At 37.4% G+C, this 20,519-nt stretch overlaps 1 protein-coding gene across 1 annotated transcript in view; it reads left to right on the forward strand.

Moving 5' to 3' along the window:
* LOC115413190 (transcription factor IIIB 90 kDa subunit-like) overlaps nucleotides 1-20,519 on the forward strand; it is a 272,574-nt gene that overhangs the window by 114,109 nt on the left and 137,946 nt on the right. Inside the window, exon 12 of the mRNA XM_030125943.1 lies at nucleotides 1,330-1,686. Coding sequence (XP_029981803.1) covers nucleotides 1,330-1,686 — 357 coding nt within the window. The remainder of the gene's footprint in view (nucleotides 1-1,329; nucleotides 1,687-20,519) is intronic.

A 20,519-nucleotide genomic window follows, 5' to 3' on the forward strand; every position in this document is an offset into this window, starting at 1 on the left:
ACTTAACAAATTAAGCAGGAATTGAAATGGGTTGAAGAAATCCTCTCAATTTTTGCCAGAATGAATATAAAAATAGCTTTGCAGCACCTGGAGGGTTCAAAGTAAAACTTTATGAACTGTTAGGGTCCAAATACACAAATAAATGAACCAAAGACTAATAAAAGTGGGAAAAAAATATGACCCCTTCAACTGAAAACGTTTAACAATTTCTGTATTTTTTTGTCAGATTTTTACAAAAATATCAAAATTATTCATATCCATTTTCAGTAATTACCGGAAATCTCTTTATTTACCATTACCATTTTTGGGTATCTGTTGTAACTCGTGCATCAACATTAATGCAGTAAAATCATAACACAATGGCATTTATAGTACCTATTAAAAAATTAGCAGCAGTTATATACGAGGGGGTGTGGTCCATAACTAACGTAAATAATGCTGGAAACAAAAGTGAAACTTTACATACTTTCATCGTCCAACTCCTGGGTTCTATTCCTCTCTTATACAGCGGATCTTAAACGAAATTTTCACAACTTCTAACCTGTATCAACTGGACCCCCTCCACTGCTCTTTGGCGCCCCTACAAATACTGGGCCCCATGTATTTGTCACGTTTAGCCCCCCCTTTACAGCGCCCCAGTGCATGGGGACGTTTGCAAATTCTGAGATTGCCAACAGTTTGGTTCAGGTGAACGTTAGTGCTAGTAATGTAGGATATAGGTGGAAGAAAACTGTCAAAACCTGCCTGTTATTTACATTGGTTGGTTGTCCCCCCCAAGGATAAAATTAACTGAGCAGAAGTAGGGATGTAAAAACCAGAGGGTGGGTTGATCCCCCCCCATCCCCAACAACAAATTGCACCCTGGATACCAATATCTAGGGACTGATGCTAGTAAATACATACATTTCTGTTTTTAACTTCATTTCCTGTCATCCAGCGTGGTATTGCGCTTTCCATCAACCGAGCAACGTGATTGCAAGGTTATTATATTCCAAAATGACTAATATCTCCCAAAATATTGGTCCTATCAACTTGCCGAGATATTTGATGTGGAGATGGGACTATTCCTAATATGTAGGTACCAAATTGGGCAGTTAAAAATATCTTAATTTCTCAGGATCATGCAGATACACACACAGACGCTTTGAGACCTTCCAGTATTACGAAATAAATTTTACTGGTTCGGTCCATTTGAGATCATGTAGGGCTGAATGTGGAACCAGACCTAAAATGAGTTTGACGCCCCTGGTTTAGGTGTCGCACTGGAGCCTTACATTAGGGGGGAGCATCTCTTTGAAACGGAGCAGTAACCTCATGTCAAACTTTCAGCCCCTCTTCCAGACGCAGAGGCCGACGGCGACGACATCCTCTCCATAACATCTAATATCGACAGCAATGAACTGAACGATGAGGAGGAGGAGGATGTGCTTCAGGCCGTCGCGAAGCACTTTGGCAGAGACCTCGCTGAGCTCACACAGGAAGCTCTGAAGAAACTGGAGCAGGGGAGGCCTGAGGAGGAGGACCAGGACCAGGATCAGCAGTGGGAGGAAGAGGAGGAGGAGGAGCAGGGTATCCCCAAGCGAAAAGGCCCGTCGCTGGAGTCCATCCTGGGCCCGATGCGCTCAGCCGACACTCTGGGTCTGTCCGAGTCCATCAGCTGCTGCATGGGAGACGGGAAGGAAAACGGTGAGCACGGCCTAACATTTAAGTCTGTTAACTGTGGTTTTATCTCTGCGGATGTCTGATTTTTAGGCAGAACATCTTCATTTAGTCTCACTGCACCAAAATTAAATGAACTACACTGAGGCATTTTCTTGGTTTTGACACAGATTGCTGATTTCTGAGGCATAATAATCATATTTGCTGGCGCTGAATTCCTCTATTTAGCAGAGTTTTTAGAGTATTTTTCTTGGAAATCATCTGTTTCTGCTTTGTAATCACTTTATAGCTGAGCGGCCAGTAGGTCATGAACTATTCTGATGGCGCTGTGTCCGTCTTTGCATTTGTCATCTTTGTCTTCGTTAGCAATTTCTTCAAATATCTTCTTTGATGAAACTGCAGGTCAGATTCATTTCGAATTTATGTATGTGGCTTTCTTGGGACAATACGCACAGATTGTGTTCATAATTTTGAGATATTTTGATTTTTTAACGTTTGGCGAATTTTTGAAGTATTAAAAATTTGCCTTTTTTAAATAATGGGCCATCTTTTGATGCTTATAATATGGAAATGATTAGAGATATCAATATAGTTACTATTGAGCACTGATAGGAAGTCATATATGGACTTTGATTTACGTCCATGACCTTTGACCTTGAGCGACCTTGAAGGGTCAAACTTAAGGTCACCAAGGTCTACATTTCATCAATCTTCTCCGAAACTAATTGTCTGATTCATTTCTAATTTTATAAACTGAACATCAAAAGAAACTTATGTGATGCCATTTCACACCATTTTATTAAATATGAAAACAAATTCTTTCTTGTTCTTAAAAAACGTTTAATTAACAAACAAAATACAACAAACAACAAAACAGTGGATGAGTATCCAGAGGATAATGTAAAATATGACAAAGGGTAGTTCAACAAAGTTCACATTTAGCAACAAGCAACATTATTAATCTACAGCAAGTGAAAGATTGACCAAATGGTCCAGATCAATGTCCTCAGTACTGGGTATGTCCACCCTGAGCCCTAACACAGGCTGTATAATGTTGCTTGTTGCTAAATGTGAACTTTGTTGAACTACCCTTTGTCATATTTTACATTATCCTCTGGATACTCATCCACTGTTTTGTTGTTGGTTGTATTTTGTTTGTTAATTAAATGTTTTTTTAAGAACAAGAAAGAATTTCTTTTCATATTTAATAAAAGGGTGTGAAATGGCATCACAGAATATGTGATAAGTTTCTTTTGATGTTCAGTTTATGTGGATTCCTTAGGACAGTGTCTACAAACTTTATGGACGGTTTTGACAAATTTAGATTTTGGAATTTTTTATGAATTTCTGAAATATGAAAAATTTGCTTTTACTTATAATGGGCCATATTTTTATGGCTCATAACATGGAAATGATTAGAGAGTGCCGATGTGAAGTCATATATGGACTTTGATTTAATTAGTTGAGTTCTTCTCCAGTGAAAGCAGCACCCACTTCTGTTGGGACATTGATCTCCTACATCCAGACCACAGGACTCTAACATGAACAGAACCTGACAACCTCACAAATTCAACTTATTATTCATTCCTGGTAGAACATGCCAGCAAGATACAGGGCCATTGGTCCAACTTGTCTCTTAAAACACAAGCACTTTGCTTTTTGGATAACATTTCAGGCAAAGATCTGTTTTAAAGCAGAGGACGGTCTGATCATGGAGGCTCCAGTGATAGTTCATCCCTGACTGAGCCGGGTACCTACTATATCAACATAATAACCTATAATCAAGTGAAAGAAGCGCTCTCAGGTTTAATTGTTGTAATTAACTCTGCTCCAGAAAGAAATTGGCTGAGCTGTGAGTGAAATTCGTCATCTGTTATTATGTTTTCCCCTTTTTAGTCATGAAGGGAAAGTGTGGGCGACTTTCAGGAGAGCTGTTAGCTGATGTTTTTTTTTGTTTTTTTAACCTTTGAAAGGGCTTACATGGGGATTCTCACCAAAAAGCTGCAGGTTGTTGCTAGTTTGCAGTGAGTGGCCCCTTAGGAGATGGATTCTGTTGGTTTTTATCCAAAGGAGGATAATATTTTAGTTCAGGTAAACTGAATTACTCTCAAAAAATGAATGGTGTTTGGAGAAAATAAGTGGAACAGTACAGTAGTTATTGGTAGAAAGTGAAGGCATGCAGTCCACTTAAGCAATTTAAGTTCAACAAAACTCAACAAAAGTACAATTTTGAATCTAGACTTGCATAATATGACTTAAAAACTAAGCACGATATTTTTTTTTTTAGTCGACAAATAAAAGATTAATCTGCAGTTCTTATAAATCAACGGCCAGCCTCTTAAAAGGGAAGATTTAAGGCTTTTATTCACTTTATGTGATGGTGAAGTGATTATTTTTGGGCTCTGAGCTGCTGGTTGTACAAAATAAGCCATACAAACATCTCACCTTATTCAATATTTTTCGATTACTCCGATTTTTCTTGTGTTCAGTCTTTAGCCTCAGTAGGGTTGTGGCTAAGCTCCACAGTGAAAGCAGTTAAGTCTTGTCTTTGTGAAAACCGTTCACAAACATGTAGGTTTATCTCACACAAGGCTCAGCAGATCCCTAAACATACTGAAGATTTTATCCAATAAGGAGGAGAACATGGTGACTTTGTTGGACTATCTTCAACAGCAGGTTAACCCACATTTGGAAGAGTAGATAGATAATAATTGTTAGTGGATACATCAGAGATTCCAACTTAACTGTTAACACGGATGCTAAATAAAGTGATCTGCAAAAAAAAAGTGCTTTTTATGCAGTTTACAAGCAGTGGTTCTCACAGGTCTCACGCTGGGATCCAACTTTTTTGCTGGTTATTGCATCAGGATCTAGTTTTATGGAATTCAGCACAAGCAAAAGAATTTCCCCAAATCAGACTGAGCACAGTGTTTCCCACAGAATCCTCCCTTTTTTATGACATGATTGGGGTTGGGGGGTGATTGTGATTGACCTTTTCTCATATTAGATAGATATCAAAGTTATCAAACATTTTGTAGTAGGTTTTCAGTTTGGTTGGTGGTTTAATTTTCTGTCTTTGTTTAGAGCCCTGGGACCACTTTAAACAAGCTGTAAAACTTTTAAGGTCTTGGTATGGGTAGAAAAAACCACAGAGCAGACAACATTTTTAGCTTCATGTCGGTGACCATCCTTGAAAGTCATCACATCTTCTGTTTTTATCACACAGAAACAATCAGATACATCCCAGGTGTCAAACATACAGCCCACGGGCCAAAACTGGCCCATCAGAGGGTCCAATCCAGCCTGTGGGATGAGTTGTGAAATGCAAATCTTACGCTGAAGATTTTAACAATCATTTCAGTACAGGTTTTACATACAGACCAGTTCGATCTCAGGTGGATCAACCCAGTAAAATACTATCGTAATAACCAATAAATAAGGACAACCCCCAAATTATCTTTGTTTTAGTGTGAAAAAGAAAAATTACATGAAAATATTTACATTTATAAACTATCCTTTCACAAAAAAATGTGAATACCTTCAACAAATATGAACAACCTACAATGTCTTAAGAGAAGTAAGTGCAATTTTAACAACATTCTGCCTGTTACAAAATCTTTTATCTATTTGTAGATCTACTGTGACTTGTAAATTGCAATGTAAATGATAAACGGAGGCATAATATTGTTAAAATTGTACTTATTTTTCTCAAAACATATTCATGATATTTAGATTTTTAAGGCAACTTTGTACATGTACACATTTTCATAATATAATTTTACTTTTTTCATTGTTATGATACATGTCCGGCCTTCTTGAGATCATATGGGGCTGTATTTGGCCCTTGAATTAAAATAAGTTTTACACCCCTGGGTTACATGAAGCATTTTTATTCTGGTTGTATGATTTTTTTTTTCCCCCATTATTGATGGAATACTATTCATGCAAACATAGTTGATGAAAGCCAGATTTAATTCGACCATTCACATACAATCGGGTAATTGTGTTTCTAAAACCTAAACCCAAACCCAGGCTAAACCTTTACCCTGGACCTGGACTACAAAAAGTAACACAACCAGTAGGATCGTCCACACTTTTGTCAATGTGACTTATTAACAATTACCAAAATACAACAGTTGCAGAGATCCATCATGCATTGCCTATAATTACCTAATTACATGAGTAGGATGCCGTGCACCCCGCCCCCCTGCTCATATCTGGGTTTACCGTGTGCAGAGGCGTTGATGGATGTGAGGTAATGGTGCCATGCAGCTACATCTGTCCTGATGAGGAAACCTGCTTTTATGGCTCCGAGTGGGAGGACCGGCAGTGGGAGGTGAAGTGTGTTTTGATCGATGGACGGGGGGAATAGGTGGACGAGTGGCCTAATGCATGGAGAAAATCTGTAGCTTAAAGGTTAGTGGTTTGAACCCCAGCAGGGGCCTCTTATTGTCTGTAAATATTGAGCAGTTTTGTCCGAGTGTTTTAGAAGACGTTACCTGTTTCCGTTCCCTGCGGAGCAGTGTCCAGTTAAAGGCATGAATGGAAGCAGACCCTCAATACTTCCACGTCCGTTTAAAGTAGACTTGTACAAAAACTATTTATGGTACTAGTTCTTAAGTTTAGCCTCTTTCTGATGTCATACCAACTCTTCACATTTCAGCCAAACTGCTAGCTCTTGACAAAGGAAGCTGCTTCCAGAGTGACACCAGTGATTTGCTAGAACTTACAGATGCGATAATAAAGATATGGAATTTTCTAGAACCAATAAACTCTTACATGAGGGGCTGGTGCCAGAACCAAACGCCCAACAAGACCATCTAAAACACGGGTGTCAAACATATGGCCCGAGGGACAAAACCGGCCAGCCCAAAGGGTCCAATCTGGCCTGTGAGATAAATTTGTGAAATGCAAAAATTACACGAAAGATGTTAACAATTATTTCAGTTCAGGGGCCACATTCAGCCCAATTCAATATCAAGTGGGTCGGACCAGTAAAATATTATAATAACCTATAAATACTGACAACTGAAGAATTTCTCTTTGTTTAGTGTAAACAAAAAAAGTAAAATTACATGAAATTTTGTATACTTACAAAAACTATTTATGGTACTAGTTCTTAAGTTTAGCCTCTTTCTGATGTCATACCAACTCCTCACATTTCAGCCAAACTCTCTTGACAAAGGAAGCTGCTTCTAGAGTGACGCCAGTGATTTGTTAGAACTTACAGATGCGATAATAAGATATAGAATTTTCTTGAACCAATAAACTCTTACATGAGGGGCTGGTGCCAGAACAAAATGCCCGACAAGACTCATCTAAAACATGGGTGTCAAACATATGGCCTGTGGGCCAAAACTGATGCACCCAAAGGGTCCAATCCAGCCTGTGAGATAAATTTGTGAAATGCAAAATTTACATGGAAGATTATTTCAGTTCAGGGGCCACATTCAGCCCAATTCAATCTCAAGTGGGTCGGACCAGTAAAATACTATAAGAACCTATAAATACTGATAATTGAAAAATTTGTCTTTGTTTTGTGTAAAAAAAAAAGGAAAAATTACATGAAATTTTGTATACATACAAAAACTATGTATGGTACTAGTTCTTAAGTTTAGCCTCTTTCTGATGTCATACCAACTCTTCACCTTTTAGCCAAACTGCTAGCTCTTTACAAAGGAAGCTGCTTCCAGAGTGACACCAGTGATTTGCTAGAACTTACAGATATGATAATAAGATATGGAATTTTCTAGAACCAATTAACAATTATGTCAGTTCAGGGGCCACATTCAGCCCAATTCAGTCTCAAGTGGGTCGGACTAGTAAAACACTATAATAACCTATAAATACTGACAACTGAAGAATTTTCCTTTGTTTTGTGTAAAAAAAAAATAAAAAAATTACATGACATTTTTTACATTTACAAACTGTTTTCCCAAAAAAAATTGACAATCTGAACAAAAACAACCTGAAATATTGGCGCCTTTTGGTTCTAGAGTTGCAAAGTGTGGGAGCCCTTCTGAATCCAGTTCTCCTGTCTATGATGGTAGTGTTTGGCTGTTGAAATGTGAAGAACTGGTTTGAGATTAGGCCAGCAGCATCACTTGTATAGAGACGCTGTTGTATGCCGTTGTTGCTGTTTTGCTAGGTGTTGGTGCTAGCATCGCTGGCAAAGACTTGCACTAACAAACTGACATGGATCTAAAGTGACTCCTGAGGCAGTTCAACCCAAACAACTTCTTACAAGGTCTGCCAGTTAATCGCAATGTGCTTTCATACAGATATAGAGAAAAGCTTTAATAATTCCCAAGACAAAAATCAATGTTTATCGTCTCAAGGAAACAAAAGAAATCAAATTAAAAAGTAAGCAAGTAGAATATTTAGTATAGCCTTAGTTTTGTCTGCAGTCCGTCTTCTTTTATTGAGGTGTTGTACAGTCTGATCCAGTTGAGGTGAAGGATTTTCTGTTTCAGTTCTGAGCTGTGAGGCTGGATGGGCAGATAGTATCATGTTCACACCTACAGAATCTACCTTTGGTCTGGACTGTTTGGTTTTTTAGTTTCATCCAAAACAAATTCGAGGGTATTAACCCTCCCCTCAAACCTCAATGTGGAACAAACAACTGTTGAACTCTGTGGTAGAACACAAAAGTGGTCTCGGTCCAGATTAAACTGAGCCATCTGGTTGATGGTTTAGACCAGGGGTTTCAAACTCATTTTAGTTCAGGCCACATGCAGTCTAATATGATCTCAAGTGGGCTGAAGCAGTAAAATAATAATAGGAAAAAGTAAAATTATATTATGAAAATGTTTATATCTACAACTTTCCTTAAAAGGTCTGAATAACATGAAGAACTTGAAATGTGTTAAAGGTTAGGGTTGCAGTTTTAACAATATTATGCTTCAATCTATCATTTACACATGTGCATTACAACCTGAATTACAATTACAAATATACAAAACATTTGGTAACAGGCAGCATGTTGGTTAAATTGCACTTACTTCTCAAGGTATTTCAGATTATTCAAATTTTTTGTAAAAGGATAGATTGTAAATGTAAATATTTATATGTAATTTTACTTTTTTACACTAAAACAAACAGAAATTTATTTTTTGTTTTTTTGTTAGGTTATTATGATAGTATTTTACTGGTCTGACCCACTTGAGACTGAATTGGTCTGAATGTGGAACCTAGATTCATATAATTTTTACACCATTGATTGATCATTTCTTCAGCGTACCATACCGTACCGTCTTCTTCCTCTTATCTTCACTTTTTCTCATTGGCTTTTAATCAATGAGTGAGATGTGTTTTTGTTGTCATTTTATATTTCCTATGCTATTTTTATCAGATTTTAATTTGTCTTTGTTTTAATGATGGTTGTATTTTGTTGTTCATAGCCCGCTTTGCACCGTGTTATCACTGTTTTTACTTATTTACTTATTTATTTCCTTGTTTTGTGATTCGTGTACGGCACTTTGGCCACTTTCACTGTAAAGTTCTTAAACTGCTTTGGTATAGTATGGTTATCCGGGTCCAGGTCGTAGGGGCAGCAGCCTCAGCAGAGAAGCCCAGACAGCCCTCTGCCTAGACACTTCCACCAGCTCTTCTGGGGGAATCCTAAAGCGTTCCCAGGCCAGCCCAGAGATATAATCCCTCCAGCGTGTCTTTGGTCGGCCCTGAGGTCTCCTCCTGGATGGACATGCCCGACACACCTCCCCAGGGAGGCGTCCAGCAGGTATCCTCATTAGATGCCTGAACCACCTCAACTGGCTCTTACCTGAGTCCCTCCCGGATGTCCGAGCTCCTCCCCCTATCTCTAAAGCAAGGAAACTCATTTCGCCCGCTTATACTCGCAACCTCATTCTTTTGGTCTTTACCCAGAGCTCATGACCATAGGTGAGGGTCAGAACGTAGATTGAACCAGTAAATCGAGAGCTTCACCTTTCAGCTTAGCTCCTTCTTCACCACAACGGACTATTTGAACTCCTCCACCTGAGCCAGGACTTCCTCCTTCTTCAGTGTAATTTTTGCATTTCACAAATTCATCCCATGGGCCAGATTGGACCCTTTGGTGGGCCAGTTTTGGCGCCTGTGGTTTAGACTTTTGACCAATTACAGGAAGTAATGCAAAGCTGTTGTCACCAATAAACAAAATAAGTAAAAACAAGCAGAAGAAGTTAAAAATTAGCCAACTGTCAGACGCATGTGTACGTAATTTCAACTTCAGAGAGATGTAGTATATGTAGATGAGTGGGAAGTCGGGAAGTCATGCAGGGTTGTTTATTTTACTTCCAAAATTGTGGTCTATCTCCGTACACAAACTGATCTGGAATATGAGTGAACAACGGAAAACGGAAACAACCTCTGCAATAAACTACAGCAGTACGTCTCTATTCAGAACCAGCTTATTACAGGACATAACATGTGGTTTAACAGGGGTAGAAGGAACATATAAATGAAATACTCGATGATTACGGTCATTACATGTTCATCTCATGTTTTGAAACATTACTGACCTCAGACGTCATAGCTCATTGTATGTAGGACAGGAAGTAATGAAAGCATAAACGTGCCTGTACGGATGTTATGAGCAACCAGCCTACAGCTTCTATAACTCGGGTCAGAACGGACATAAACCTGATGCACTGACCTCATGCCGTCATGGGAATACACAGCAGGGACAAACAGTCATTAAAGAGCAGCCATGAATCAGGATACTGTGAATCATAAGCTCTTATGTTAATTGTCTTCCTTTCTTTCATTGCCTTTTGTTGTGGAGTGACGTTACCTTGAGTCACCGTCCTCCGGTCCATGTGACGGGTTCGTCTTATGAGGCCGTAAACGACAAGAATCGGCTTTAAAACTGAAACATGGCCGTGATCGAAGGGTTTTAATTGTCGGCCGTCGGACCCGGACACTGATCTCACCGGAGATGCGTTAGATTAGAGACGAGCTGCTGAGCGGCTTTTATTTATGTTTTTACTGTGGCTGTAATAGAACTATATCCACATCCGCAGGTTTGGATGCAACTGATTGGTCGAATCCTTTTAAACAGTCCTATAAAAAATCTATTTCTTTGTTTTTTCCCTCAATGCAAATGTGTATTTTGTTGAAACAACTATTAGTCATTATATTTTATTGTTGTTTTGTCTGTCTGTGCGTGCAAACTCCTTTAAGCTCAAAATCTATGCAGAATTCATTATCATTCAGGTTTATCCTTTAATTTTTCATCCATATGTACAAGTTTGCCAAGAGGGAGAAAAAAAAAACATAGTAATTAAACAAAATGTCTCTGCTTACTGCTCACAGCTATTATTATATAAGATGTTTTTGGACAATTATTACTGATGCATTCATGTGTAAGCAGCATTTCACTGCTGTGGTTATTGCAGGTGCAGTTGTTCTGTACTATGTTCCTGTATATTTATACATTCTGAGTGGGGGTTGAGGGGTTTATGTGGGTCTATACATGGATTTGAGGGCTGTAGGGGATGTTGGGTTCATGTCTGTTTTTTCCTTTTTCAAGTTCAGTTAATGAGCATTGGCCCGTTTATGTCGTATAATAGTATTTGTGTGTTGAAGGATGGATAATATAGCCCAAAACAAATGTCCTTTTTAAAGACTGAGCTGATTTCAGAAATCTAGAAGTAGAATAGTCACGTGTATCCGCATCTATCGCCACATGACGTATTGTACAAAGATCTGTCACCGTCCACCATTTTTCTGGAATGGTGGGTGAAAGATTTCTGGGTTGTTTTGTTCGTTCTTGGATGGTGTTGAACATGAGACGCTGTGACGGTGCATTTGTAAAATAGTGTCAGGAGAGACGTTGCTTTGGTGAAACATGGTGCACGTGAGGAATTGGGTTAATAAAAAGGTTAAAGGTTAACTCGCTTTATTATCCCCAAAGGGAAATTCAGTCTCTGCATTTTACCCATCCTAATACACTCAATACACAGCATTAGCATTAGCAATTAGCATATTGGGTGCAGTGAGCTGCCATTGAAGACCCTCATGGACCAACTCAGATCTTTATCAGTTCCTTAATGAATTCACCTACAAATACCTGGTCGACTAAATCCCTGTAAAAGAAAATGGCACATGACAAAATGCAGGTGTATGTCCAAACCTCCAAAGGCCTGAATTAATTTTTTTATTTTTTTTCTGGTGCCATTCTGAACTTTCTTTTGACCCTAATTCATGTACATTCGAGGAAAAAATTATTAAACCATCAAAAGTCATCAAAAACAATTGATTGTGCATTCAAGTACTAACTCCTGTGTGCATCATGTGACTAAAACAGACAGAAAAGAAAACACGGAATGCCTAAAAGCACTGTTTTTGTCAGTACAATGCCATAGATATTGATGTAAGAACTAAAGTGATTTTGGTTATCAAAAAAAAAAAAAAAAAAATGAACAATGGATAAATATCAGCTCTGAAATTAAACTCTTATGAGCTGTTTTTGTTGTCATCATTATATTTGTCCAGACAAATGTAGCTTTAGTTGTACCAGGCATTAAAATGAGCAAGAAATTGAAGAAAACAACGGGTGGTCTAAAAATTTTTTCTGTGACTGTAATGACGTTTGCGCCTTCCTCTAGTTCTATGTTTGGACATCATATGAGTTTTGGGAATTTTTCTAAATATTTGTATATTTATTTGCCAAATTCTCTGGAACCACAGTTTCATAAGGCCCTCAATGGTATTTAAACAAGGAGAAAAATATTTTAATGACCTGTCGGTGCCTTTAGAAATCCATTTTCTACATATTTATGAGACCTTTGTATTTCATGCACTTGTGTCTTTCTCATGACTTGGTGCAAACGTTATATAATCTCTTTTTTTAGGTCCCACAGAATAATAAACCTCATTACACAGATGCCCTACATATTTAGTATTTATGACAGCTTTGCAGCCTGATTCCACACTATTGGGTCTATCCTTCTAACGTTGTGTACATTTTGTACTGGGACATTGTTACCTAAAAATATGCGTCTTGTACATTATGTAAATACTGATTAGTTACTTTTCTAAATCATTCTTTTGCAATTTTTGGCAGTACTTGTAAGCTGGTGGATCACATGACTGGTAACATAAAAGGGTTTTGGGTATTTATGAGAGCCACTTAACATTTAAGATATTTTGTTGTTGTTTTTAGGGTAGTTTTTTTGCTGTTAAATGACTATTATTATCCAAAATCTGGTAAATGACACAGATTATGTCAAAGAATTTACATATTACACATAACTGGATGGTAACGGGTATCTGTTACCATGTTTAGGTGAGTATACAGTAAACTTGTCTGTTCAGAAGTGGAAACCAGTGAATCTCGCCACAATTTTTGATTTTTATTGTGTTTTTGTGTGGATAAGTGTAAAATGCAGCTTTTTATTCCATCATTTGTTTCACTTTCGGAGCTCTTTTATTTATCAAAATGAAAAAAAAAATCTAAGGTGAGGTAGTTCTTCAGTGTAGTTTGTGAGTTTTTAGTTTAAATGTGACTGTTAATTGTACTTGTGGATTTAATCATGTGTTTGGAAGTGCACATATGTGTCCAATTGCAGCTCCGTGTCTATATCTAGTGTGTTGGAGGCTGGTTTCATGGAGATGGATTCAGGCGGGGGTTCTGTGGACTGAGGTCCGCCCCCTCGGTTTGGTTCAAGTCTCGGCTAATTGTGGCGCATATGGGAGGGGTATCGCATCGGAACAACCCCCTCCCTCTTCCCCAGCGTGATCTTTGAAGTATTAAGTGGACAGGGTACCTTGTCATTAGAGCTGAGCCTTTCATCTGTGGAGCGCTGTGGACGTTCTGAGTGGAGGGCAGGGCACTGGAGGAAGTGGAAGAGGGTGTAATTTTGGAAAAGAGGACAAGAAAGGAAAACAAAGAACACAGAAGGGACAGTTGGGGACATGGACACCAGTTAATCTTTTTAGTATGAAGGAAAAAAGAAGAGTGTTAGATGTTACAGTTGTGTTTTCAGCAGCAGCAGAATGGAGACTTAAAGCTCCATTTTCCTACTCGTGTACACACTTTAAGCCAAAATCAGGGGACACAAGTGGTGCCAGACACAACAAACCCCGCCCCTTGCATATATTGTAGCTTATTTTGGCAACAATCCAGCTGATGTCATCATGTCTATGTGTGTGCTGATGTCAGCATATCAATTGCCTCTATATATGTGCCAAATTTGAAGTAAATTGAAACAATATTTATGCTTTTCTAGACATGTGAAATTTTGCCCATTATAAGTAAATGGGGGAAAAAAAGATGTAAAAAATTCATAAAAAATTTCAACTTGGACCTACTTTTCGCAAAATGTAATGACATCTATTCTGGGTCACTGGCAGTCTATAAACCAAATTTGGTAGGAATTCACCAATAGTTTTGCTGCTACAGACATGTGAAATTTCACTCATTATAAGTAAATGGGGAAAAAAAAAGATTTTAAAAAGTCATAAAAAACTGAATGATTGACCTATTTTTCCCTAAATGTAATGACATCTATTCTGGGTCACTGGCAATCTTTAAACACAATTTGGTATGAATTCAGCCAATAGTTTTGCTGCTAGAGTGTTAACAGACAAAGAAAGAAAGAAACAAACCGAACTAAAAATAATACCCCTTGCCTTCCCTTTGGGGGCTGGGGTAAAAATACACCAGACATAGACCATCCACACCTTCCCTCTGCAGCTAAGGCCTCTCAGTCAAAATCAGAAGACCAAATGTAAATATATATGAACCTGATGCTGTTTCATGCTATTATTTAAAAGTGAAGTGACTTTTCCAATCTTTCCTGACATAACACAGTATAGAGCAGTAGGAAAGACCCATGCCCCGCCCACACTGATGTGGATATTCTGCAAAAAAAATGTTTTTCTCTACAGTTGGGACCCTTGATCATATGCAATTTGTGCTTTAGATTACAAAAACACATTTTAAAACTGTTTTCCAGAGTGCAGTGCATTTTTTATCATTCTGTTTTCTGTGTATCTATGTTGATGAGTAAAATGTTAAGACTGGAAAACACTCATCTGCTCATGGTTTGTGCACTGAATCTGCACCCAAAACATCAAATCCAGGTGTATAAATCAGTGTATGACCTGCAGTAGATCGAGGTCAGCACCAGTACCTTTGGGAAACGGACTGAACCGGCGTTATAGACAAATCCACATCATGTAAAGAAAGGGAAGGAAGCACAAGTTTACACACTGAACTTGCTGCTGCTTCACCTTCATTTTTTAAAATTTTTTTTTTATTTATCTTTTTATGAGCAATGTAACAGAGCATACAAAGGAGCATATATACAATGCATTCATTATACATTGCCTTTTTATATCATTTTTCCCCATTCCCAATCCAACCCCAAGGCCCTCCGAGAAGGGGCAACAGCAGAAACAAGAACATCACAACAGTCTCTGAGCAGTAGAAAATCAAATAAGTACAAGCAGTATCAAATCTGTGGTGTACAAGAATATTAATTGAGCTAATGGAAATAAAAGAGACAAAAAAAAAAAAAAAAAAAAAAAATCATAGCTTGTAGATACCTGTGTTTACTTGTAAATATTAGACATTACCTATGTAGATGTATCAAATGTGACAATAATTAGTAGACAGAACAAATTACAACAAAAAAACAACAATACCTAAACAATAATAAAAGAGTAGGCTGGAGGTGTGAAAGATCAATCTGAAGGCAACGTTTGTAAAGACTGAAAGTAATCTAAAAAAGATTGCCATTTATTAAAGAATTTAGTTGAGGAGCCTTGTAGTGAGAGTCTAATCTTTTCTAATTTAAGAAAAAAACATAACATCTCTAAGCCAACATGAAATAGACGGGGGTTTAGGAGACTTCCACAAAAATAAGATACGTCGTCTTGCAAGGAGGGATGTAAAAGCTATTATATCAGACTCTATTTGCTTAAGACAGGAGTCAACAGTGAGCCCAAATATCGCTATAAAAAGGTGAATATTGATATTTTTCCTAAGAATATTAGTCATGATCATAAAGTAATCACCCCAAAATTTCAGTAACTTAGGACAGGAAAAGAACATATGGGTTAAGTTGCAGGGAGATCCTTGACACTTATCACATTGGTCCACAATATTTGGATAGATTGCAGAGAGTCGAGATTTTGATAAATGGATTCTATGCAACACTTTAAACTGAATAAGTTGTAATCTAGCACATGGTGTGCTGGACCGTATACTAAGGATAGCTTTATCCCATAGCTGGTCTGTGAGGTTTAAGCCTAATTCACCTTCCCAAGAAATTCGAGCTTTAGTCATCAAATCATCATCAAATGAAATTAACTGTGTGTAAATTTTTGATATAAGAGATTTCTCTTTGGGTTTCAAAGTTAGAAGATCGTCCCATGGTTGTTTGGCTGGAAGAGAAGGGAAACCTGTAAAAAGAGTGGAGGCACAGTGTCGTAGTTGGAAATAGCGAAACAAATGGTTAGCTGGTAAATTGAAATCTAACATCAGATCAGAATATGTAGAAAAGATACCATCTTTATAGAGGTCTCTGAAACATTTAATGCCTTGGTTCTGCCAAATCATAAAAGTGGAGTCCATAAGTGAAGGGGGGAATAGATGATTTTTAGTTATAGGTATGAAGGTGGAGGTCGACAAAAATTTAAAGTGGCGCCTAAACTGAAACCAAATCTTAAAGGTGGAAAGCACCACTGGATTGTTTGTGAACTTGGAAGGATTCATCAGGAGGGAAGAGGAGAGTACGGCCAGTAAGGAAGATGAAGAGAGTGATTGAGCTTCTAATCTACACACTGCTTCACCTTCATGACAGATTAAAGCCTCTGTGTCTGCTACGTCCAGTATTATCCACAGTGTCCACAGGTTAGACATCAACAACTATGGTTTGTCTGAATGTTCGGACCAGTTTGGAGATGGCTTTGTGTTGTCGTGTGGACAGAAATATCTGTCAGAGTGGACACGGCAGCAAACGTCTGATCAGCAATCAGTAATCACAGCCTTCAGTCCTGTGTGAAAACACCAGTGATTGGACAAAAACCTATGGGCAACAAGTGCATGCAGAAGTCTCATGTCCTCTCAGACCACTGGATTTACAAGATACTGAAATAGAACTATAGACATTTGCCCCCAAAAAACACTAAAAATATTCCAAAAGTTGAGTGTGTAAGTTTTGCAGCAGCTTTCACCATAAACACACTAACATCCCTCTTATTCAAGATGGAAGATGTTATTGTATTTCTGTTATTTGACCCCCCCCACCCTTGACTTACAAAATTACATATTGGCCAAAGTAGGTTTTAGCACAGATGTATCAGCCAATATAATAATAATAATAATAATAATAATGATAATAATAATAATAATAATAATAATAATAATAATAATAATAATAATAATAATAATAATAATGATGATGATGTTGATGATACAGTTTGTTTATATAGCACTTTTTGCAGAAATATTTTACAAAGTGCTTTACAATAAAATCAGAAGTAAAATACATAAGCAAAAAAAAAGTTAGATAAAATTGATTATGATATGAAATTGATTAAAATTGATAAAAAAAAAAAAATAAAAAAAATCAGGCATCTGATCAAGCTGACATTTCACCAATAGCAGGGACATTGTTAATCTGTTGTTAAAGGCAGTTTTGTTTTTTATTTATTTATTTTTTATGTATTTTTTAAGTTAAGTTATTTTTTCTAAAGGTAGTTTCTGTTTCCCTGATGCACAAGAGGGAATTAATAAACCCTAATGATAAACAGCATGAGTATTTGCTATTGTAAACATCAGTATCAGCTCAGAATTTGACTGGTTTATCGCTATAACAGATAAGTATTTATTTATTTAGAATATGCAAAGGAACAAAATAAAACAAAATAAGACAAAAACAAAATAACATTTAAATGAACAGAATCTATCTTCAAGTACGTGCAAGTCTGAATTTTGCACGGTCGAAAAGGAGTAGGAAGAAGTATAAACTTATTTAATCCTACCCCTCAAGTGCTTTTACACCTTTATCACTAACTTAATACAAGAATCAAACAATACATTTTTCCTAATTTTAGCATTCAACCACAATGGATACATAATGCAGGAATTGAATTATACACAACAATATGATCATGGCAGTACAGTCATACAAACAGAATAAAACAAAAATAGTAAAAAAATTCTCATGCAAGACTCAAACTGTTTCTACTTTAGGTAAAATACTTCCCCAAATAGTGTAACCTTAGTAGTTGACGACATCATTTCTTGGTTATTTAACTGTTGTTTTTGCCTTATTTACTCATGGGACTGTGACGTCTTTACTGTAAACCCAATTAAATGTATTATTGATGCTGTTCAGTAAAGCGAGGGAAAGAAGTTAATCCTCCAGAAGATTAATATTCAGAAACTTTTCTTTGCCAAACAGCATGAACTGTCTCCATTATCGAAACAGTGACAGCTGTTAAACTCTGTTCCATCTCTCAGCCGGTGTTACCCCCACTCCCCCATCGATGGCCTGTCTGAGTAATGGCATTTTCATTAACTCGGCCCATCAGAGGAGAAACCGAGCCAGAGAGCCAGCAGGAGAGAACGTGACTCGGACGACTTTGTCACATTCGTCTATAGCCCGAGTCTTCAGGGAGCTCGACCTGCGCCATTAGAGACAGCATTGATTGAGGCACACTGTTTTCAGCGGAGCACTTAGTTCAATCAATGACGTTTGGCCTGACCTTAACTACCTCAGCGAACACAGCTCCCCTGCTCTCGTCAAAACCACTCTGCCGTTTTTACCGCCTGAAAACGTCTGGGAAAAGGGCTGTTTGAAGTGCGAAATTCTAGATTTCAGCCGGGCCTTTTACTCTTTGAAGGATCCATTTCATTTTAACATCTAACTGGGTTTCACACCCCATTTCTGCAGACTTTTTTTTTTTTTTTTTTTTTTTTTTTTTTTTATATACAGGTGTTAAGCTGCGTTTAAGGAAACCGACAACACTCCCAAGACAAGAAAGTTGTTTTCCTCAAACATTTTCTTCCATCCATCTCCCTCGCTAACAGCAATTACTGCAGCAAATCGTAGCTCTCAGCTTTTCGGGGCGTGGTAGGAGCTCTCTGACAGATCTGTGCTCTGACAGCGGCTCTGCTGAGTCAATTGTAGTCTTTTAAATTAGCAGCATCTGTCTCATCTCTTTCCGTCCACAGAGGAGTCACTCAGAGATGAAAGAAAATGCAAAGTCTCTTCTTCTGCTTCAGCAGCGGCAAACTTTACCTCCTCAGCAGTCAGATCTGCAGGAAGAAGCTTGACAAGCTCCTTTGTGTTGACTTTTTGGTATGTTAATGAGCAGCACTTCAAACCAGGAGGTCACCGGTTTGATCCCAGAAGCCACCTGTTCCTCTGATCCGCAGATCCTTATCTTAACAAGTCATCTCATCTATTGGCAGGTGCTTAAATTAGAGTGAAAGGCCCTATTTAAGCCATATTCACAGTATATAAACCAAACTAAATCTTCTTAAATAAAGTCTATTTCTCCTGATTAGGTTTTCTTGCCTATTTTGCAGATTTTGTTTTTTTTTATTTCAACTGAAAACAGATGTTACAGGTTGAATCAGGGACACTTGTTCTACACAGATTAGATGTGTTTTCTTCAGATAAAGAGGCTTTAATATTTGACTCACAGTGGAGTTTTCACCTGTTCGTTTACTTTGTTGGTTTATTTAATACGGACCATGCATATTTATGAACATTGCGTATGAAAAATACATATTTGTAAATAGAATAGAATAGAATAAACTTTATATCGACTTTTTATGATTATGATTGTGATGATGATGAGGATTATTATTATATTGACATTCATATAAAATAATAATTGCTATATAGAGATCATAAGGAATAGAGATTGGGGGTAGGAGTATCTAAGTTTTTACTTCTTCCTACTCCTTTTCGAGCATGTATAATTTCATTTCTTTTTTTTCTTCTTTTGTTTACTTATCAACCTTTTCTGTACCAGTACTGATATTTTGTTGGTTGATTTTTTTTTTATTTTTATTTTTTTGTAATTTCAATCAATCAATCGGACTTTATTTGCCATTTGCACAGATACATCACAGTATAGGTACACTGGAATCCTTGTGCGTTTCCCTGAGTCATGGAATCCAAAGGAAAAAAAAAAGACGTGAACAAAAACCAACAAAACATAAAACACAGCTAAAACATGAAACACAGTTATTGCACAAACACAAATACATACTTGTAAAATAGAGTACTGCATCAGAAAACAAAAAATAAATAAATACAGGGTGGGGAAGCAAAATTTACAATGAACATTTAGTTGTTTTTTCTCAGCAGGGACTACGTTAATTGTTTTGAAACCAAACATATATTGATGTCATAATCATACCTAACACTATTATCCATACCTTTTCAGAAACTTTTGCCCATATGAGTAATCAGGAAAGGAAACGTCAAAGAGTGTGTGATTTGCTGAATGCACTCGTCACACCAAAGGAGATTTCAAAAATAGTTGGAGTGTCCATAAAGACTGTTTATAATGGAAAGAAGAGAATGACTATGAGCAAAACTATTACGAGAAAGTCTGGAAGATACTATTAAAGAAGAATGGGAGAAGTTGTCACCTGAATATTTGAGGAACACTTGCGCAAGTTTCAGGAAGCGTGTGAAGGCAGTTATTGAGAAAGAAGGAGGACACATAGAATAAAAACATTTTCTATTATGTCAATTTTCTTGTGGCAAATAAATTCTCATGACTTTCAATAAACTAATTGGTCATACACTCTTTCAATCCCTGCCTCAAAAAATTGTAAATTTTGCTTCCCCACCCTGTAAATAAATTACTGGAAGGTAAAAACAAGT

The sequence above is a fragment of the Sphaeramia orbicularis genome, chromosome 22 (assembly GCF_902148855.1).
Source record: "Sphaeramia orbicularis chromosome 22, fSphaOr1.1, whole genome shotgun sequence".
Lineage (NCBI taxonomy): Eukaryota > Metazoa > Chordata > Actinopteri > Kurtiformes > Apogonidae > Sphaeramia > Sphaeramia orbicularis.